The sequence below is a fragment of the Megascapheus bottae genome, chromosome 17 (assembly GCF_031878675.1).
Source record: "Megascapheus bottae isolate mThoBot1 chromosome 17, mThoBot2.hap1, whole genome shotgun sequence".
In the NCBI taxonomy this organism is placed as follows: domain Eukaryota; kingdom Metazoa; phylum Chordata; class Mammalia; order Rodentia; family Geomyidae; genus Megascapheus; species Megascapheus bottae.
Window position 1 is genome coordinate 34741014 of NC_143525.1, and position 22839 is coordinate 34763852.

Genomic DNA, 22839 nt, shown 5'->3' on the forward strand with positions numbered 1-22839 from the left:
TTTTTTCTGTGTATGGCCTAGGGGTAGAGTGCTTGCCTACCATGCATAAAGACCCAGGTTCGATTCCTCAATACCACAAACTCCCGACCCCAGAACTATCTCTCTTTTTCAAATATTGTAATAGTGAGTGTATGCTGTAAGATGGTGTGGGAATGAAGATTAGCAATAGAAAAGGAGAGAGAAAGAGAGAGAGAGAGAGAGAGAGAGAGAGAGAGAGAGAGAGAGAGAGAGAGAGAGAGAGAGAGGGAGAGAGAGATCACACTAGCACACTCAATTGTTGTGAAGCCATTGGGTAAGAAAAGTAACATCAGACTTCTAAACTGATTTCATGCAACTTCTAAGCAGTATCTTGACTTGAATGCAAGAGCCAAAGTTGACTCTTTGCCTCTATTTTTAGTAAACAACTGTATGTTAAACTTAGATAATTTCCCCCTCTGGGTTTTACCTGGAAGTAGCCTTTTAGTATTTTATTTAAAATAGGACAGGTCTGGAGCTTTTGTGATGATGTCAGCAATATTAATATTTTCTGGGATCTCAGGAAATTCATCTTTACAACTGACCCAGTGTGGGCTAGAGCTGTGATAAGCCATCTTCAGACTCAGTTGAGTGTTACCCTTGAGTTTAAAAAAAAAAAAGTTAAAAAGGTTAGGGATGGCACTCGGGCCCAGAGTTCAAGTCTCATGACTTATTTAAAAATTCCTTCTTCCAGGAAAAGCAAACATCTTCATTTTTCTTGGATACCAAGTAGGAATCTCCATAAAGCTAAGGATTTCCTTTTCATGGCAGGCCCAAGACCTAGAGTTTCACTTCTGGATTTCACTGGCAAATTTTCCCTTAGTTGCAGCTTCTTAGAATCTGTTTCCAGGACTGTGGACAAGTTTTGATGCAGGCAAATCAGAAGAAAATATTCTCTTTGCAATGTTGGATTGCCCCTTTCACCTGTATTTCTGGATTGAGATCTGGGTATTACTAAAAGTTGCAAAGGATTTCTGGACAAATTTATTCAGAAACCAATGTAGATTTTTAGTCATATTCCACAGGCATTTAAGTGATATTAGAACAATACTTTAAAAACAATAGCTTGTTTTTCTTTTCTTTTTTTTTTTTGCCAGTCCTGGGCTTGGGTCAGGACCTGAGCACTGTCCTTGGATTTTCTCAAGGCTAGGGCTCTACCACTTCTGGCTTTTTGCTACGTATGTGGTACCGAGGAATCAAACCTGGGTCTTCGTACATGCCAGGCAAGCACTCTACCACTAGACCGAAATCCCGGCCCCAATAGCTTGTTTTTCTTATCATGGCTTGACATATTTATCCTTACTAGTTATAACAGCAAGTTAGAATTGGATTATAGGTTTAGGATACCTGCAATTTGCTTTTCTCCTCTCTACATGATTTGGATTCTGCCTGAAGTAGTCTGGCATCTTATTCTTTTTTTAGATGTTATTGTTACAATCACGTACTTGAAACAGACTAACTTTATAGACAAAGGAGGTTTATTCAACTTAAGTTTTGGCTGCAAAGAGTCTAAAGAGCCTGGTGGAGCTCTGGTGATTGTCTCTGGACCGTATGATCTCATGGCAGCTGGCAGTGTGGGGAGGGTGTGTGTATAGACATCACATTGCAAAACAGGAAGCAAGGGAGAGACTAAAACTCCATAATCCCTTCCATGGGAGATTGTCCAATTAACCTAAGGCTCTCTCAGTAGACACTGTCTCCTGATATTGTTATAATGAGGGCCAAACTTCCAACACATGCCCCTTTGGGGGGGGACCCAGATAAGCCATGTGGAAACCTTAGCACTGTCTGACTCCACTGTATCATTAAGAAGCCAAGTTTTGAGCCATGCAATGCTCAGCCAATTGCAGTCTTGTTTTGAACACCAGTCCTTACGTTTTCCTTGTGATTCAGGAGACAAACTACACACTTGATTAAATTTTCTAGGACCTTGAGCTTTGTACGTATCTCAGTGCCAGAGTCTCTGTCTCTCTCTCTCTCTCTCTCCCTCTCTCTCTCTCTCTCTCTCCCTCTCTCTCTCCCTCTCCCTCTCCCCCCCACCCCTTTTGCTTCTTCCTACCTTATTATTTCATGTAGACATTATTATTACAAATAAGTTGCCATTGAAAAGATTTGACCAAATATACCCCATTGTCTAAATGTTACATCGTTACATTCAATCCATTGATAATTTGTTGAAGTGATTTATTACTTGCTGCACTTTGTGACTTGCAGAGGTGGTGTAGATCGTGGTACTTGTACTGCGTTGCAGGCAATTTCCATTCATTCCTTTGTCTTCTTGTTGCTAATTCCGTGAAGTCATCAGGCAAGTTTGGGCCTCTTCTCTTAGAGCTTCAAGTTCTATCGCTGTTTCCTTGGTGCTGTTTGCTGGATATCTTGTCTTGTTTCTAATCTCTTTGAAGACAGATGGCACTTCTTGAATACACCATTGCTTGAGGTCAGGAACACAAGAGGTACCTTAGGGAATCTAGTTTGAAGAGGAATCCGTGGCTCTTCCTCCGGATGGGCAAGTCTATTCAGAAGAAAGATGTGTGATCCTCTGCTTTAAAAGTTGACTACAGAGCAGAGTTTCTTGTTATGTGGTTCTAATTTTAGAACAGGCAGTCATATTCAGATACCATTTAATGAAATCTTCTGTTCAGTATTCTAAATTAATTTCATAATCCCAAATGGTTCAATATTAAGTCAAAACCCCTTTCTGTGGCTCATGCTCTTAATCCTAGCTACTCAGGAGGCTGAGATCTGAGAATTGTGGTTCAGAGCCAGACTGGGCACTAGAGTCTGTGAGACTCTTATCGCCAATTAACCACTAGAAAACTGGAAGTGGCGCTGTGGCTCAAGGATAGAGTGGTAGCCATGAGCTAAAGACCTCAGGGACAATGCCCAGGCCCAGAGTTCAAGGTCCACAGCTGCAAAAAAAAATTAAAAAATGGAACATGTTTCTAGCAGCACATTCTATTTTATCTGAATATCTTTGCACTTTATTATTATTTGCACTTTATTATTATTATTTTTTTTTGGCCCCTTTCTCTTTTCTGGCCCCGCTCGCTCCGGCCCCGCTCGCTCCGGCCCGGCTAGGCCCTCTTTCTAGCTCAGGCCCCGCTCGCTCCGGCCCCGCTCGCTCCGGCCCGGCTAGGCCCTCTTTCTAGCTCAGGCCCCGCTCGCTCCGGCCCGCTCGCTCTGGCCCCGCTTGCTTCCGCCCGGCTCGCTCCAGCTCGGCCCTGCTCCTGGCTTGCTCTGGCCCCGCTCGCTCCGGCCTCGCTGGCTCTGGCTCGGCTCGCTCCCGCACGCTCCGGTCCTGCTCGCTCCGGCCCCGCTCGCCCCGGCCACCGCTCGGTTGGGCTTTTTTTTTTTGTTCACTTCAGCTCAGCTCGCTTCTTTCGCTCTCTGTCGCCATCGCAGTCTCGTCTCTGCCACTTTTCCGGTTTGGTTTGTGTATGTGGGACACCTAGGAATCGAACCCGGGTCTTTGTGCATGCTAGTCAAGCACTTTAACCGCTAGGCCAAACTCCCGGGCCCTTGGCTATATCTTTAGAAAGTCTTTAGTCTTTAGCAGCCTCTTAACCTGAGTCTAGGAAACACAGAGTGAATGTTTTCACCACCAGATGATTTTCAGAGTGGTGTGATGTTTTACTTTGACACCAGGGATTAACTTAGCTCCCAGGAGGTCAGGACCCACAGCGAGAAGACCAGATCTGGACAGGCCCAGGAAGAGGGCTAAGTTGGTGTAGCTGTGAGGGCCCTGTACAAAGCATTCTTCAATTTCTGGAAATATGCAGGCTGGATCACATTCTTAATTTCATATTTAAAAAAATTCAGTGAAAGAGAAATCATCAAGATTTAATTTACTGAAGTGAATTATTGAGAAATATCTGACATAGGGGCCAGGAGTTTGGCTTAGTGGTAGAGTGCTTTCCTAGCATACATGAAGACCTGGGTTTGATTTCTATGTATGGTAGCACATGCATAGAAAAAGCCAGAAGTGGTGCTGTGGCTCGAGTGGTAGAGCGATAGCCTTGAAAAAACCCAAGGACAGTACTCAGGCCAAGAGTTCAAGCCCCAGGACTGGCAAAAAAAGAAGAAAACAGAAAAAAAAGAAGAAAAAAAGACAAGATAACTTTGCCCCTTTTCTTTGAGTAGTGGTTCATATCCAGAGCTTCAGTTTTGTTTTCCATCAGTGTGCACAGAAGACAAAAATTTTGCATTTTTTGTTGTTTTGATGATTCAGGTACAATATTATCATTCATCATGTACTGGTTTTCTATGTATAGATTTCATGACGTATGTTAGGCTTATTCATTTGTGGCCTTCTCTGCCATGTCCTATGCTCTTTTCTTGAGGGCGGGCTTGTGGAATAGATTCCCTAACTTGGGCATTGCCTTGAATGAGAATGCATTTCTTCAGCCTGGTTTAGTCCTAAATTTGGTCCTTTCTGGGACCTGTTCTACCTCCTGCTCTATCTTAATGGCTTTACCATCCCAAGCAAGACAAGGTGAGCAATGGAGAGTGGCGAAAAGAAATACCAGCTTGACCAAGGAACAGCGTTTAGATAGAGATGTGGCTAGATTTAGCAAAGGTATGAATACCACAGCATCTCTTTTCTTTGGGGCTTTCAAGGGTGTTTAAGAAATCTGACACGATTTCACACATCCAATCTGCTTTCCCTAATCTCTTTATTTGGCCCATTTTCTAAATGTTCTGCAAACATATCATGTCTCTTTCCATAGAACTTCTGGTGCACACTGTGAAATCCAATCCTCCCCTAATTGGAATACCATAGTAATCCCTGTTATCATCCTTGTGTTTTAGCTTTCCTCCTCACCTATGAGGTAACTTTTGCGAAGAGGAAAGCATACATAGCTTATGTGTCTTTTCTGTCTTATGAAATACTTCCTCTCAGCAATGGACATAAAAGAATTAGGCACTAATTAATATATTGGTAATGTTATTTTTGGTGAGCTAAGCTGTTGGTTGAGGTGCTACAGACCTTAATGTCATTTATGGCATAATTCCAGTCTTGCGTAAGACTGTTAAATTGCTCAGATGCAAAAATGACTATATTCTTGACTCTATTTTTGAAGAAGCCACCAAATAAATAAAATTAACATTAGGAATATGATTCCTCTAGATCATACATACCGATATTGACTTTCTTAGAAAAATTCAGGAATGGTTTTGTTAATTTGCAAAAGTCAGTTTATTGAAGCATAAAGTTAGCACATAGTGTCATTTTTAAGTTTTGGGGGCATTTTATTAAGAAAGGAGAAGATGTAGAGAAAAATCATTTGCTGGCCATTTTGGGACTGAAGCTTTCCTCCAGAGCTCTCTAGAAAGATGAGTACATAACTCACTGAGGGACATTTTTGTTGATCTAGAAAGCTGCTTATTTTATTTTCACCTCTGAGATATTGCTGACTTGAGATGAGACAACTTTGCCATCTACCACCTCCTCAATGATGGTCTTTGTCACTCTTGTCTTGCTGGGATCTGGAAAATCATGAGACCACAATGTCAGTCTGGAAACACAAGATTCAAACAATTCAATAATATTCATTTAGTATGTTCTCTCTGGGTAAGATTATGCGAACGACTGTACACAGTTTAAAAGGATGAGCAAAGCATGTCTTTAATTTTAAAATTGCAAAATAATAATCAACATTAAAAATATTTCTACCTCTTCCTTGACCAGAAGAGCTTTCAGATCTTGACTCCTTGGAACTCACATTTCTGGATCCTCTAAAACCAAAGCCACTGAAAAAAAGAAGTATGATTTGCGTACGTAACTTCTGTCATTACAATGGCAGCAGAAACCCTCTGTACCAAAACTTTAGTTTTGGATGGCTGTGTGTGTGTGTGTGTGTGTGTGTGTGTGTGTGTGTGTGTTATGTATATGAGTGTGCATGTGCATGGGTGTGCCAGTAGCAGCCTGGGACTATACAGAGCCTAGACACTGTCTCAGTGTTTTTGCTCACAGTTGGTGCTCTACTACTTGAGCCACACCTCCACTTCTGGCTTTTTGCTAGTTCAATAGAGATAAGAGTCGAAAGGACTTTCTTGCATTGAATGGCTTTGAACTATGATCCTCAGATCTCAGATAATTGAATAGTGAGAATTACAAGGGTAAACCATTATATCACTTGGATGTTGTTGTTGTTAGTTTCTCATTATGTAGCATTTGAACTTGAGGTTCTTCTGCCTCTGTCTCCTAAATTGAGATTACAAGTATTTGTTACTCTATCCCTATCTCAGATGACTGGATTTGTCTGTTTCTCTACTACTTCATAAATGCACATCCAACCCCTGCATCCTTTGTGGGTTGATCAGGAAGGTGTATATCCAGCATGATCATGACTTCATTTACCTTCCTTCCCCATCAAGGAGGCGGCGGTAGGTCTCAATCTCCATCTCTAGGCGGGTCTTGATGTCCAGCAAGTGCTCATATTCTGCGTTCTGGCATTCAGTCTCGCCCCGAATCTGGCAGAGTTGCTCCTCCAGGCTGTTGATCAGCATCTGAGTTTTTGACAGCTGAGCTGCATAGCCAGCTTCTGTGTTGGCCAGATTCCCTTCCAGGGAACTTTTCTAAGGGGAAAAAGCAAGTGAAAAAAAATCAGGATGAAAATGGATCAATGGATAAGAAAAAAGTTCATATGGGACTCAAAAGAATACCCAGTAACAACCTGTATCATTTTTACTATTGCTTCTTTAATTTTTACTTGCATTATTTTTTCCATTAAGTGTGTGTGTGTGTGTGTGTGTGTGTGTGTGTGTGTGTGTGTGTGTACTGGGGCCTGGGTTTTGTCCTTAGCTTTATTTATTTTTTACTCAAGATTAGCACCCTACCACCAGCTCCACTTCTGGACTTTTCTGCCTGAGCTGGCTTTGAACGTAGCTCCTCAGATCTCAGCCTTCTGAATAGCTGGATTATAGGTATGAACTGCTGGTGTTGGATAAATCTTTTATTTAATTGAAATAGAGTACATTTTCTTGAACTGCCTTCTGCTTTCTAGAACCACAGCATTATTCTCCTTAGCACTGTTCTATTTCATGCCTACAGAGCATCTTGCAGAGAAAGAAGATGGCATTTTGCTTAACTCCCTACTGTAGATTTGTAGATTGCTCTTCATGCATACCAAGGCCATTTGAGACTGAAGCTCAATTTCCAGGGCTTGTACTGTACGTTTCAGTTCTGTTATCTCACTCTTGGCTGAGTTGGCTGCTCCAGCATCAACAGAGATCTGGGATTGCAGAGATGCGCTCTGAAAAAAAATATAAAATACAGTTGTTACAGGCTAACGGCTTGTGTGTGGCTGAAGGTTAGGTGCTAAGTACAAACACTGACCTGCTTGTTGAACTGTTCCTCAATTTCCCGGCGGTTTTGCTCAGCCAGCTCCTCATACTGTGCCCTCATATCATTCAGTAGCTTGGTCAGGTCGGTTCCAGGAGCTGCATTCATTTCTACTGTCACATCCCCGCCGGAGCTTCCCTGCAAGCTCTTCATTTCCTAGCATGAAGGGGAAAAGGTCACAGCCATGCAAATAGGAAGACCACCATTTCTTAAGATATGTATAGCTATGCATTGTTGACAATAGGGCAGTCAAGGGGGGGGGCGCGGAAAATTAAGTTCAGGCATCATGTGCTCATTGTGACTCTCATCTAGAGAGTGGATGTAGGCATTCCATCTGAATACAATCAAGTTTGATTTTTCTAGACTGCATAAAAGAGAAACATGGAAGCCCCAGCTGTCCATTCGTGTGGAGTTGTGCTACCTCCTCATGGTTCTTCCTCAGGTAGGCCAGCTCCTCGGTGAGACTCTCGAACTGCATCTCCAGGTCAGAGCGAGTCATGGTCAGTTCATCCAGGACTTTCCGCAGGCCATTGATGTCGGCCTCCACGCTTTGCCGGAGGCACAGCTCATTCTCATACCTGGAAGAGGCCACGGGAAGGAAGGCAGTGCGCTGGCCTGACAAGTCACCCTGCCCCTTCTGTCATCTTGGCAAATGAGGCCTTTGAACTTTTCTCTGAAGATCCTCACGCTTATCCCGCCAGAAAATAGATGCTTACTGTCATTTCTAATCATGTCTATTAATTCTAGAACAAAAGGATCAATTAATTTACTTATTAAATAAATTACATTTATTTACTTAATTTAGTTTACTTAAAAATTTATTTACTTAAAAATTATCTTTAAATAGTCATACAAAGGGGTTTCAATTCCACATCTCTCTTGCTGACTACATTGCTTCCTGATCAGTAGCATACTCCCTCCTCCCCCTTTTTTTTTTGTTGTCATAGGGTTTGAACTCAGAGGCTGAGCACTGTCCCTGAGCTCTTTTTCTCCAGGCTAGCAATCTACCACTTTGAGCCACAGCTCCACTTTCAGGTTTTCGGTGGTTAATTGGAGATAAGAGTCTCATGGACTTTCCTGCCTGGATTCTCAAATCTCAGACTCCTGAGTAACTAGCAATACAGGTGTGAGCCACCAGCACCCAACTCCAATGTCACCCCTCTGATTGTACTCTTCCAAGCTTTTCCAAGTCCACCCATCCTCTCAAATTACCTGGTTCTATTCTCATACATGTACACTGAATAGTATGACTGTATTCATCCATCCTTCATTTCTCCACTTATCTGCCCCTCCTTTAATACTTCTCCCCTCCCCTTCTTGGGAGAGTTGTGAATTTAGGTCAAAATCCCCAATTGTTTTCCCCCTGGATGATGAATTGAATTTTATTCTTATTATGACCCTTGTTTCCCAAATCTTTATCTTTCTTACTTGAGTCTGAAGTCATCAGCAGCCAGTCTGGAATTGTCAATCTGCAAAATGGTCCCTGCATTTTCAACGGTGGCAGTGATGATCTAGAAAAGGTGATAAGAATGAACAAATCATGGATTATCATAAATCCTCCTGTTTGCAGGCCTGCCTGGAAGGGTGGCTGTCTTCTGGCAGCTGCTCTTAAAGGTGAACACATCTGTAACCATTTTTAGTATGGACACCTGTGTATTTAGGACTCTCTTTCTGCAAAAAGGGCAATAGTTTCTATATTTACTGCAATAGGCACACAAAGAACACTGTTTTAGAGAATGCCACCATCTGTGTATTTCTGCTGTTGAGAAGAAATCTGTTAATCCTTAATCCATGAGCTCTTTCCAAAACTGGTGCAAAAATTCAGTTTTGCTTAAGAAAAGCCTTTACAATTGATTTCGAGAGATACTGCATTCTTGTACAATATTCGCAGCAGATTTCTCTAGGAAAAGGATTTAACTCTACATTGACACTAAAATGGCTCAATCTGCTGATATGGTGTGTGTGTGCATGTGCGCGAGTACACGTGTGTGTGCACACACACATTTGTTTGAAGCCTGGCATTAAATTGATTTCACTCATCTGTAGAAATACTCAAATTTGAGGAGCAACACAAAATCAATGCAGATGGATATCATGTACAGGATTGTCATAATTAAGACATACCAGAAACCATTTTGCATTCAATAAGCAATTCCTTGACTTCAATTCATTAGATAAGTAAAGGTAGTGTCCTACCTGGTTCTTAAGGTCTTCAATTACTGAGTAGTATTTGCTGTAATCTTGTCTAGATCCACCATCTCTAGACCGGTTCCTATTATACCACTCCTTGATTTTATTCTCTAGATCAGTGTTGGCCTCCTCCAGAGCTCGGACCTTGTCTAGATAGTTAGCCAGGCGGTCGTTGAGGTTCTGCATAGTTTGCTTTTCACTTCCAGAGAATAGCCCCCCATTGCTAATAGCACCTTCACCAAAGCTACCTCCTAAACCATAGCTTTGGCCGTAGAAGCCTCCACTGGCACCACTGCCAAATCCAGAGCCCCCACCAAAGCCAGCTCCAGAGCCTGAGGATGCTCCAAAACCACCCCTTACTGAGCAGCTACTGAAGCCCCCTCCAATGCCACCCCCAATGCCACCGCTCGATCCTCCACTCAGGCCCCAGCTGCTGGCTCCTCGGAAGCCCAGGGCAGAGCCACTCCCCAGACCACATCTGCTTCCACTGCTGAAGCTGTTTCCACCAGCAGACATTCTGTAGCCCCCAGCCCTGGAGGAGGAGATGCGAGTCGAGCAAGACATGCTTCTGGGAACCCTTGGCTTGCCAGGTGACTGGGAGAGGTGCAGCAGGGAGAGGTGCGGTGAGGAGCCTGTGTCAGGCTGTCTTCTTTTGGCCTTATATACACACGTTTAGGGTGTTCCTTGTCTCTGTAGTTTCTTAATCCCTGTTACAGTTTTACTAATCCCTAATTGGATAATGTCTTTTCCATAAACCTACTCTACTGGTTCTTTTTTTTTTTCTTTCTAAGGCTGGGTGAGAGAAAAATAAATAAGGTGGAGTGAATAAAAAATATTTCAGAATTATAGTTTTAATCTTTTAGAGCTTTTGATGACTGGTGATTGTTTTCTGAAAATATCATTCTATTAAATTTGCTTCATGATTTCTCAATGGCAAGGAACATGCCGAGATTACCAAACATAATTAAAATACTTCGTGTGATGAGAATGAGAAATTCCCAATGTGTAACTTTCTGTTTGTAGTGTTTTCAAATGTTGAAATTGGCTTCAAGCATCCTTTTCTCTTTTTCCATCATCCTGCTTTTTTTTTTTTTTGAGGCTGTTGAAGTTTGTGCTATTAGGTTATTGTCTTCTTTTGTGTTTTGAGATGAATAGAATGTTCTTACTGTTAATATTGAAACACTTCAAAGAGAAAATGGTCTTTTTCTACTTAAGCATGGTTTCTTAGCACCATGCTTATTCAAACAGATGAAGGATAAGAAAGAACAGACAAATGTTCAGGCAGATTTTCTCACAGCAGATCAGAGCATGGTTATAACCAGAGGGATGGCTCTAACACACTTTTCCTTGAGCTATCCTCTGGCATAATGAGAATGCTATCCTTAGAGTAGGAGTTTTGAGCAGTGTGGAGTTGTGTCAATTTCTTCTGTCTTTGTTTTGAAGATACTTGCTAGAAAAGGATCAGAACCCACTTTTAACTATTGATGAGTCATTTTACTGATGTCAAAAATCTTAGTGTATATGTGTGTGTGTGTGTGTTTGTGTATTTAAAGACATTTAGAAAAGACTTTGAATAATTCACATTATAGTTGGAGGATCACTTTCATATTTTTGACTTTCTTTACTATAAATTATTTCCTTTCATCTCTGTTAGTGGCTTCTCTGGTTAAAAAGTATCTTTTGAGCCAAGCGTGGTGGCTCATGCCTGTAATCCTAGCTACTCAGGAGGCTGAGATCTGAGGATCAAGGTTCAAAGCCAGCCTGGCACTAAAGACACTGAGACTCTTATCTCCAATTAATCACTAGAAAATGGGAAGTGGGGCTGTGGCTCAAGGGGTAGGTTGGTAGCCTTGAGCTGAAGAGCTCAGGGACAGTGCCCATGCCCAGAGTTCAAGCTCCATGACACACAAAAATAAATAAATAAAAGTATATTTTGGGAGCTGGGTGCTGATGACTCATGCCTGTAATCTTAGCTACTCAGGAGGCTGAGATCTGAGGATTGTGGTTTGAAGCCAGGCAAGAAAGTCCATGAGATTCTTATCTCCAATGAACCTCTCAAAAGTTGGAAGTGGAGCTGTGATCAAAGTGGTAGAGTGTTAACCTGGAGCAAGAGAATGTAGGCCCTGAGTTTAAGCCCCACAACTAACAACAAAAACAAAACCAAAAAACTTCCTTATTATATTGTAGTTTCCATTACAGTAGCTGCTTGCTTTTTATAGTCAATCATTTTTTACCCAGTGTTTTGACTTCTCTTTATTTTTTTCTTAAATTATTCTTATTGGGACACATTTTGGGGGGAGGACCATTATAAAAAAAAAGGTGTTGATTCCTTTATCACATAGCTCTTTATTAGCTTTTATACTTTATCTGCATTGATTTTTTTTACAGGAGTGTGATGCTATTCCATTTGTTATTTAGAGTGCTACCTCTCCACAGGACACTAAAATAAAACTATTAAGCTGGGAATGACTTTTTTTGGTCAGTCATGGGGCTTGGACTCTGGGCCTGGGCACTGTTCTTGAGCTCTTCAGCTCAAGGCTACCACCCTATCTTGGAGCTACAGGGCCACTTCCCATTTTCTAGTGATTACTTGGAGATAAGAGTCTTACTGACTCTAGTTCCCAGCCTGGCTTTGAACTGTGATCCACAGATCTCAGCCTCCCAAATAGCTAGGATTACAGGCATGAACCACCTTATAATATTTTTTTAAATTAAAGAGCCATTTTAAAATGCATGTATGTATTTTTTTGGTGTTTCATTTCAACCATTTTGCTTATAATACCCTTTCTAAGGTAGGCATAATGACTTGCTGTCAGTACACCACATCTAGCTCTAAACTAAGAAACTAGAAAGTCTGGACACTAATGATTAACAAGTGTGAAATCACAGGCATGGGTTGAACAGTGATCCAGTCATTTCCCCCTCTCCCCATCATGAGATGGAAGATTTTCATTTTCATGAAGGTTGGCACTGGACCAAGAGAAGGTTTAAGCAAAGAGCTACATAAAAGAAATCTGATGGAAGTTAGAAATTTAAGAGCCTCTGTTGAAAGAACTATATGTGCTACGAATGAGGAAGGATGGAAGCACTCTACCCTAGAGCCACACTAGTAAAACTATTAGCTTTGCTTTCAGGTGGTGTCTTGCCCAGGGCTGGACCTCAGATCTATAGCCTCTATAGTTAGGCTTAGAACCACCACCATTCTCCAATATCTGCCTCCCAACTAGCTGGGATTACAGCCACTGTTTCTGGCTGAGAAATGATATGATTTAACAACTCCTTTTACCTCTAAACTTTGCCTTGGGATTGTACAATTTTTCTTCTGTAGTTTTTTTCCCTTTTTATTTTTGCAGCTTTATTTGCCATGTCTTTTGGGGTGTCTGAACTGAAGAAGCCTGTGATGAATGAGGGAGGCATTTCTGCTTATTTTCTTGTTTATTTTCAACTTTCTTTATGATATAGTTTATGATGATGCATTCATTTCTTCTTCCCTCCTCCCTTCTCTGCTCTTTTATCCCCTCCCCTTTTCTCTGTACTGGGGTTTGAATTCAGGGTCTCACATGTATACTAGGTAAGCACTCTTCTACTTCAACCATGCTTGTCTTATTTATTTATTTTGCAAAGCTAGTGATTAAACCCAGGGTCAGTGTGTGCCATCTTTCAGTTTCTTATCTTTTAAATTCAGCTTCAATATGCAGTTCTTTTTTTCATATATTTTTAATTGTAATTAATAGAAGGGTTACATGATATTTGCCAGATAGATGGTGCATTAATTCCCATACATTGATACCCTTTCACATGTCTTGGTCCAAAATGCAGTTCTTAGGGGATACTTTCTTAAGTCTTTTCTGAACTGAAGGGTCGGGGAAGGTGGTTTTATGACTAAAATAGGCATTCATTTCCTCTCAATCTTTGTCTACTAAGTCAGTAAAAATAAACAGATAAACCCACAGGGTTTTGTTCTCTTAGTTAGTTCTTCTGGTACATTTCCACAGCTTTCTTTCCGCTGTACCTGTGTGGTATTTCTTTGTAAGTGATGAGTCTGTTTAACAGACTAATTTTGATTCTGTTATTTGCAAACTGTCTAGCAGTGTTTGGTATTTAGTGGATTAAAGATATTAATCACACTTATAAATGCATTCCATTCTCACCTGAAGTGTTAGGATTCTTTAGTAAGCATTTGCCCTCATTGTTTTGATGTATTGAGACAACTTCATATTTAACACACCTTTATTTGAAGTCATGACTTGCCAAAGATAACATGATAAACGCTCCTGGCATTTCTTTTATATGTAAAGTGGAAGTTTCAAGGACTTGTTAAGGTGTGAGTTCACCGGGACATTCAGAAACATGGTAGTTTTGATGCCTGGCATTTAGTTGTTTGATAAGTAAATAGTTTTGAAGAAGTAAACCAAATATCTTGGGCTCCCAGTTTGGTGCTCTGCCATTTGTTTTGGGCTATTTTGAATGGTTTGTGATCAGCAGTTTCTTTTGATCTGTGAAGAATTGTATAAATGATTTTGCACTATAGAATGTTTTCTTTGTGAGTACAGAATGACTTCTAAAAGATAGCCATGAATTCTTTTCTTTCTTTCTTTACATTTTTTGTGGGACAGAATTGCTAGTATTTAAACAGTGGCATGATATATGTTCTTAGATGAGCTGGCAAAGCTATTGCTATGAAGGGGTCTCGGTGGAATTGAAAATAGAACTCAGGGTTTCTATTGGCTGTCCATTCCACAGAACATTCTCTAGTTTTCAAATAAGTACTAAGATCAAAATAGTTAAGGGAAGGAAAAGGCTCAGAGTACTATTGAATGCTACTCTTTTCTTGTGCAGAACTCAGGGCCCAAGTGCTATCCATTTTTTGCTACATTAAACCCCTCGAGCCACAGCTCCAGTTAGGGTATTTTGGTTGTTAACTGGATATGAGTCTCTTGGATTTGACTGCCTAATTCAGCTTCTAGCTGCAGTCCTAAATCTTAGCCTCCTGAATCTAGGGTTATAGACATGAGCCACTGGCCCTGAGTTGATAGGACTTTTTGTATACGAGCAAGGAAAGTGAGCAGGGGGCATGGCTCAGGCAGTGGAATATCTGCCTAGCAAATGTAAGGACCTTCTCTGTATATTTTTAATTGATCAGTCTTCAAGTTCACTGATTCTTTCTTTGTTATCAATTCTGTTGTTGTTGCTCCCTGTTGCCTTTTTCATTTTTTTTCAAAAATGTAATGTGAATTTTTTTGTTTTTACAACTTTATTTACGTTTAAGTAGTTACACAAAGGGGATGCCATTTAACAAAGCAGTTTATGAATACTATGCATCTTGATTACTACCAGCCTTTCAACATTCTCACCTATCTCTCCCAACCCAATTCTTCCCTTACTTTTCTTAGTTTTGTTGTACGTATATTGTATTCTTCCATTTTTTTTAATTTTGCCAGTCATGGGGCTTGAACTTGGGACCTGGGCACTGTCCCTGAGCTCTTTTGCTCAAAGTTAACATGCTTCCACTTTGAGCTACATTGCCACTTCTGGTTTTCTGGTGGTGAATTGGAGATAAGAGTCTCACGGACTTTCCTACGTGGTATGGCTTTGAACTACAATCCTCAGATCTCAGCCTCCTGAGTAGCTAGGATTACAGGCATGAGCCACTAGTGTCCAGTTTACATTATATTCTTGACTGCATTCTTCCCTCATTTCTCTTCTTCATTTTTCATTTTTATTTTATTTTTAAACATTGGATTTTCAGCTGAATGGTTTCTGTTTGATTTTTAAAAATACTTAAGCTCTTAAAGTTCTGACCTTAGTTATTTATTGTTTTTCTCATTTCTTTGTGATTTCTTGAAGTTTAGTGAGCTTCCTTAAGGCTGATGCTTTGAACATCTTGTCTTATAGATCATACACCTCTGTCTCTTTAGGGTCAGGCACTAGTCTTTTATTTTGTCTCCAGGGATAGATACCATGTTTCCCTGATTACTCTTGATCCTGTAACTATAGGTCTGTTGACTGGAAGAAATAAGTACTTGTCATAGGCCTTGTGGACTTGGCTCCATCTGGGAAGCCCCTTCAAAGTCAGCCTGTCTAGAGATCCCACACAGGCCATTTGGCACAGTCGTTATGCCTGGGACCCCTGTGGTCTTTGCAGTATTGGGATATATGTGTGTGTGTTCTAAACTCTGGACAGTTGTGGCCATGCTGGTTTTGGATGGAGAACTATGACCTTTAACGCTGGTCCAATGCTTGGACATGCCAGCAGCACCATAACCTTCAAAACTTGTCTACTGCTAAGATTTTCCTGGCACCCAAGATGGCTTTAGTTTGATGCTAACTACAGAGATTTCAGCCCATCTTGTGGGTGCTACAGGTTTTGGCCTGATGCTGGGGCAGGTCTGGTGGTGTGTTCTGCAGGAACCAGTCTAGATGGAGCCAGTAGACTGCCAGGTGTTGGTTTTTTTTTTTTTTTTGCCAGTCCTGGGCTTGAGCTCAGGGCCTGAGCACTGTCCTTGGATTTTCTCAAGGCTAGAGCTCTACCACTTGAGCCTCAGCACCACTTCTGGCTTTTTTTTCTATGTATGTGGTACCGAGGAATCGAACCCGGGTCTTCGTGCATGCTAGGCAAGCACTTTAACCACTAGGCCAAACTCTCGGCCCCTGGGTGTTGGGTTTTCTTATCATGGATCCAAAGTCCTATGTGCATGTTCCATCCTTTCCCCTAAACTGTTTGCGTGTCTTCTTGTGCTATAAGGATTTGTGGGATGGAGAAACAGATCATGTGAACCGCCCTTTCCATTCATTTCAGTCCATCTTTTGTTATTATTATGCTCTCACTGGTGTCTTTAGCACTTGTGAAGGTACTGGCATGTGTGAACAGCTGTTCTAAATGATGTCTCTGTAGGGTAATTGCCAGCAGCTCTTTTCCACCATCTAAGTTCACTTGTACGACTTTCTCTCCCTGAGAGAAAGTTTGTCATCAGCAAACATCTGTTTGATCATGCCATTTTGCTGTAGTTTGTTCTGAGAGGGGGGAAAAAAAGTGACTGCGGAATCTCCCTGAATAGGACGACTTCCAAATTTTCCTTCATCAAATTTTCATTTCATCAGTTTATAGAGATAAGGGAACTGATACATGGTTTTATAGGGGCTGAGCTATTTTGCCTCTAGAGCCTCAGGTCAGAACAGGTGGCAGTTAAGCACAGATTACCTTGGCCCCTGAATCTCTCCAGCTTCCTCCAAGCTGCTATGGTATTTCTTCTCCGTGTACCCTCACCACTGTGATACTGTCTCCATGAGGCTGAGCTGACAAGCACTCTCTAGCCCCCCAATAGAAGAGTATCAGGAATTTTTGGAATATTGCATCAGTTTTACATTGAAAATCCACAGCCTCAAATGGCTCTATTATTAAAGAAAACAATAAAATAAAATCTATTGTGTGTAATCCTAGCTACTTGGGAAACTAGTATTAGAAAGATTATGGTTTGAGTCCTGCTGGGGCAAACATACAAGACACCTTTCTCCACCGTTCATGAGACATGGTAGCTGGTGCACATCTGTTATCCCAACTATGTGGGAGGCCGAGGACAGGAGGATTGTGGTACTAGGCCATCCCAGGTGGAAAAGTATGGTGGATTCCATATCAGTAGAAGCTGGGTGTTGGCTCATGCGTGTCAAACCAGTTACAATAGGAAGCCCAAAGCAGGTGCACTGCAGTCCGACGCTATCTCAAAAATAACCAGAGCAAAAACAAAAGGCTGTAGGTATGGCTCAATGGTAAAACACTTGCCTAGCAAGAATGAGGACCTGAGGACATAAGTTAAAACCCGGGTCCTGTAGAAAAAGAAGTACACACACACACACACACACACACACACACACACACACATTAAAATGAAAAACAAGAAATACATAAATGCATTTAAAAGATGGTTCTTTTATTTATTTTTTGCCAGTCCTGGGGATTGAACTCAGGGTTTGAGCACTGTCCTTGGACTTTCTCAAGGCTAGAGCTCTACTACTTAAGCCACAGCACCATTTCTGGCTTTTTCTATGTATGTGGTACTGAGGAATTGAACCTGGGTCTTCATGCATGCTAGACAAGCACTTTACCACTAGGCTAAACTCCTGGCCTCTTTTATTTAATTAAAAAAATATTACAAGGTGGCTCACGTATATAATCCTAGCTACTCAGGAGGCTGAGATGTGAGGACTGAGGTTTAAAACCAGCCTGGGCACTAAAGAACAAGAGACTCTTATCTCCAATTAAGTACTAGAATACCAGAAGTGGTTCCGTGGCTCCACAGATAGGGCAGTAGCCTTGAGCTGAAGAGCTCAGGGATAGTGCCCAGGCCCAGAGTTTAAGCCCTATGACTGACCAAAAAAAAAAGTTATTATAAAGGTGATCTATAGAGCGGTTACAGTTACATAAGCCAGGTAAAGAGTGCATTTCTCCCGCAGTGTCCCCCTCCCATTCTCACCCAGGAGTTGTACAACTCATTTTCAGCATAGTGTCTAGTGAGTACCGCTGCTGAATTTGTTCACCAGGCTCCCTCCACTTTTTGTGCCCCTCTTTACCCTTTTAAAGACAGATAAATGAAAAGACAAGACAAAAAGAAAAAAAAAACCCCAGCAACAAAGAAAACACCTTTGGTTTCCACTTTCTAGTGTTCCTTTCAGTAAAATCATTTTATATGACTAGAAACACACAGGCCTTTGGGCCGTTGTGTTCCTCTCCTTTGGCCTCACTGTGTGTGAATACCTAGGGTCCTGTATAGTTTATCATGTCAAGATGGTTCTTTTAAAGAGACAGATAAAAGAGATAAACTTCTTCATGTGTCTGGTTAAGGAAAAGAGAGACCCCCACCAAATAAACAAGATACAGAAAGGTTGAAATAATAGGAGAATATCACATACATATTGATAGTAGCACATTTAAACAATGCTCTAGTACTAAGCCAAATTGCTATCTCTCTATGGGTAATCTCTATGCCATTGGACCAGTCCTGTCCAGATTCTCCCCAGGAAGCGAAATGGGGCAGACTCAGCTGTACATTCTGCCTATACTGGCCCCAAAGGATGCTGGGGGAAGAAGGAAGCACAGGCTCACACTAGGAGAATAGGGCTGCTTAGAAACAATGGCAGATCTGTGTGCTCAGATGAAAAGGTTGACAAGATAGGACAAAAGTGAGTTAGAGAGGTAGAGATCTAGCCATGTTTGAGTAGGGCTTGGATTACACAGGAGCCACCTGTGACGAGAACCTAGAAAGGAACCAGGGAAATACTGACTTGGAACTAAGAAGGAAGAAAACGAAGAAGATTTAGCTTTGATGTGGGGGATGACTAGATCAAACCCAAGCACAGGCCTCAGCAAGCACTTGTTCTCCATGGTGTCTGTGCCCTGGAGGGATACAGGGAAGCCAGCTGTTGAGAAATCTTAGCTAGAAGATGCCAAGTTAGCCTATGTCTTTCCCACAGTGTTTTTCAACAGTAACTCCAAAGGCCTACGATTGCCCTTCAGGGTACAGAGTGGACATAAAGAGCTGAGGATATGTACTAACTCGTGACCCCTTCACTCTAGGTGACTGGGTTTTTCTACAAGCATCTTTGATGTGGTTATTCCTAGAGCAAGGCCTAGGAATAGGTCTTGTTTTGTTCTTTCCATGAGTCCATTTTTTGCCTGTCCTGAGGCTTTGACTCAGGGCCTGAGCACTATTCTTGGACTTTCTCAAGGCTAGAGCTCTACAACTTGAGCCTGAGCACCACTTCTGGCTTTTTGCTACATATGTGGGTACTGAGGAATTGAACCCGGTCTTCATGCATGCTAGGCAAGCACTCCACCACTAGGCCAAACTCCCAGCCCCTACGTGGTTGTTTTAGAAGACTAGAAAGCACAACAATATAGGGTAGAAAGTCAAGATTGCAGGCTGGGAGTTTGGCCTAGTGGTTAAAGTGCTTGCCTAGCATGCATGAAGACCCAGGTTCGATTCCTCGGTACCACATACATAGAAAAAAGCTGAAAGTGGTGCTGAGGTTCAAGTGGTAGAGCTCTAGCCTTGAGAAAGTCCAAGGACAGTGCTCAGGCCCTGAGCTCAAGCCCAGGACTGGCAAAAAAAAAAAAAAAAAAGAAAGTCAAGATTGCTTATGTTTTCACAGTAGCTAGCTGGCTTTTTCACAATAGCCAGTTGCTTTAGATTTTAAAAAAGCATGTATGCGACAGGTACGCAATAATAATAATAATTATTTTTGTTGGTTGTGGGGTTTGAACTCTGGGCCTGGGCACTAATTTTGCCCAGGCTACCCTTTTTTTTTTTTTGCAGTGCAGAGGTTTGAACTCAGAATCTTGTGCTTTCTAGGCGGGTGTTTTACCACTTGAACCACACCTCTATTACCCTTTTTGCATTCATATAGGTTCTTGCTTTTTGCCCTGGCTGGCCTTGACTATGATCTTATTATTCCTGCTTTCTGCCTTGCTAGGGTGACTGGTATATATACCATTATATACCATTGTGCCTAGCTTTTTAAAAAAATTATTTGAGATTGACTCAAGGGCTTGTTTTTTCCGGTGTGACCTCAAATCAAAATTCTCCTGACCTCAGTTTCTTGAGAAGCTAGAGTTTCAGGTGTGAGATACCATACTAGACTCTTATTTGACCCATCTTTATGGCTGGGTGATAGTTCTTTGATGGACTTTGGTGGGTACTCTGTAACTTAGCTTACTGATTCAAAGTAATTGATGAAGATTTTATTATGGCTGAGGTTTCACTAAAGCAAACAGCTGAGAAGGATATATCTGCGTAGCTATATTAATATTAATAATTGATTCTGTGAGGAGACATTCTTAGAAATGGAATTCTGTTTTTAGAGGCTTTGTTATCTGTTGCTGAGTTGTCCTCTTGAAAGTTTGCCAACTTGGTTCCATCAGGATTAGGTCAGTGCCTTTTGTTCCCTCTACCCCTGCTACCATGAATATTTATCATCATTAAATAAATAGGACCTGTTTTGGTGTGACGATGTCAGCTCTCTAAAGAAAATCAATAGAAATTTAATCCTTTCTGCTCTGGAAGCTGGAGAAATCCAAGACCTAGGTGCTGAGAGGTCCACTGTCTGGCACTATCCTGCTTCCTTATCGATAATTCTTTACTTGAATATTACCTGGCATAGATGTTGGACATCGAGTGCTTTTTGTTGGTTATTTCTTTTTTTTTAGGAATCTCTCGTGTGTATTGTTTATCCGTTGTTAATTGATGATGCTATCTCTTACTTATAGATCTGTTTATGAGTTTATATATTGGGTATAATTGCCTTTGGATGGCAACCTATCACCAGTGTGGCTAAAACCTCCTGACACCGTTGGGTTACTACTGAAAATGTAGATGTGAAGAAATTGCCACTTGTCTTTCATTTTACATCAAGACCCCAAAGGCATAAGCTAATGTGCTCGTGTGTGTGTGTGTGTGTGTGTGTGTGTGTGTGTTGCTACTGAGGGGTTTGAATTCAAGGTCTCATATACTTGCTTGGCTTTTTTTTTTCCATTTTGCTGTAAGTTGGCACTCTACCACTTGAGCCAGAAATTCCATGCCTGGCTTTTTGTTGGTTGTGGAGTCTCAAGGATTTTTCTGCTCTGGCTGGCTTCAGACAGCTAGCCTCAGATCTCAGTGTCCCGAGATCTGGATGTGACCTTACCGTTAAGACACAGCAGGTGGCGCTAACCACAGTTTAGACAAAACCAAATGCTGTAGTACAAATCTAGATTCAACTGGCTGCCTAGCTATTCTAGATTTGGTTGGTTTTCTCAGCCATGCTAAACAGAAGTATAGATTTTTGTTTTTCCTTTGCATTTTGCTTTCTAATTGTTACAGATCATTCTATTAATACAAATATAACTTTTATCTTGTGCCATTTTTAAACTAAAAAGTGTCATTCATCCTTCAAATATATAGTTTTTAAAATGTGTAGTATTTGAATGTTTACTTGATTAATACTTTAATATTTGCAAAATGCTTTCTGCTAGATCTTGGTAATCAGATGGATAAGCCATAGTAGTTGCTTTTCAAGAGCACATAAAAGAATTCTTTAATGTGTTTTTCACAATGTTAAGGTGTCATTAAAAACAACGTACACTGTCTTTTTTTGTTGTTGTTTTTTTTTTCCTTTATGGAGGCACAATAGAGCAAAGTTTCTCACTGGCTGGGGGTTGACCTATATATAGTATTTTTGGGTTGCAGATGGCTGATTTAATCTCCCCTTGGTGACAAACAGTTGCTCTACCTAGAAACCCAGTTTCCATGTAGCTTGGTCCCAGAGGCTGACCTTGTCCTGCACTTCCTCCTTCCATACCGTCTGTCACAGATGAAACCATTACCTGCTGCCAAGCAGTACAACCCAGATTCTCTCCTTAGATTCGTCACAGTACTCTGATGCTAAAACCAAGATCACCTTTCTCATCTGTTGGAAATGACTTGTGCCCTCTCCACCAGGCCCTATCACTAAACGTCCTACCTGCTACAAATTGTTGGGATGGATGGAAGGAAGTGCTGGAAAGGACAACATTTGATCTGAGGATGTTACAGTGTCAGCTCATCTACCTCATTTTCCTTTTTTTAAGAGGAATCCTCTGTTTAAGAGAATTATAAATACTAACTATAATATGACCCTGCAAGACAAGCTGGGGACTTTATAGATAGAATTTGTATTCCGCACTAGGAAGTTTATTAATCTCTCTTATATTTGCTATATTATTTTAATATATATTTTATAATAATGAGACTTGAAAATAGATTATTACAAGTATTGAGTATTAAAAAGTAAGAATTAGCACTTACCGAGTTCTTATCCCATAAGTGCACTTTATAATAATTCATTTAATAGTTACAACAACTATTTAAGACAAGTGCCTTTATTATTCACATTTACAGATGAAGGATCTGAAATGCACACATCTTAGCTGTTCTAAAAGGAATATAGGCATTAAAGTGTCAAAGTGTAAAGTAGATGAGGAATTGAATTAAAATGTGTTTACTTCTTCTGATTTAGTCTGATTTTGAGTTATCTGCAAAGTCCTCATGAAAATCTAGGGGAAAAAACCCATTAGATATTTTTGAAAGTTTTCACACAATGAGAAACTGTTGAATATCTATCTGTACCACAGATATAAATGTTTTAAAGACAAGACAATGTCACCGGTGATAATTTGCTCAAGGAAGAAGGTTTATTGAGTACCAAGTATTGATTCTAGCTAGCTGTAGAATGACCAAGTAAATCAGATTTGCCTGTGGCATTCTTTCAGATGAAGGCAC

The 22839-nt window shown here is 41.0% G+C and overlaps 1 protein-coding gene across 3 annotated transcripts; it reads right to left on the reverse strand.

Annotated features, from left to right (window-relative positions):
- Positions 1–5398: 5398 nt before the first annotated feature.
- Krt24 (keratin 24) lies at positions 5399–10114 on the reverse strand. Of its 3 annotated transcripts, none has more exons than XM_090351699.1 (8): positions 9557–10114; positions 8789–8871; positions 7782–7938; positions 7355–7516; positions 7146–7271; positions 6377–6594; positions 5702–5766; positions 5399–5502 (listed from the first exon to the last, which is right to left on the reverse strand). In XM_090351699.1, exons 1-8 carry the CDS (start codon positions 10112–10114, stop codon positions 5399–5401), a joined length of 1473 nt encoding a protein of 490 aa, XP_090207825.1. The 3 variants fall into 3 exon arrangements, with proteins under 3 accessions (XP_090207825.1, XP_090207824.1, XP_090207826.1); XM_090351698.1 differs by having other exon boundaries at positions 5690–5766; XM_090351700.1 differs by lacking the exon at positions 5702–5766 and having other exon boundaries at positions 5399–5531.
- Positions 10115–22839: the final 12725 nt, after the last annotated feature.

Bases quoted from the DNA above. Each gene is read 5' to 3' on its own strand.
- Krt24 (XM_090351698.1), bottom strand. From the start codon at position 10,114: ATGTCTTGCTCGACTCGCATCTCCTCCTCCAGGGCTGGGGGCTACAGA. The intron at 8,872-9,556 runs GTAGGACACTAC...CACCTTTTCTAG, and splicing joins TTGAAGACCTTAAGAACCAG to ATCATCACTGCCACCGTTGA. The intron at 7,517-7,781 runs GTAGCACAACTC...CCTTCATGCTAG, and splicing joins TGAGGAAGAACCATGAGGAG to GAAATGAAGAGCTTGCAGGG.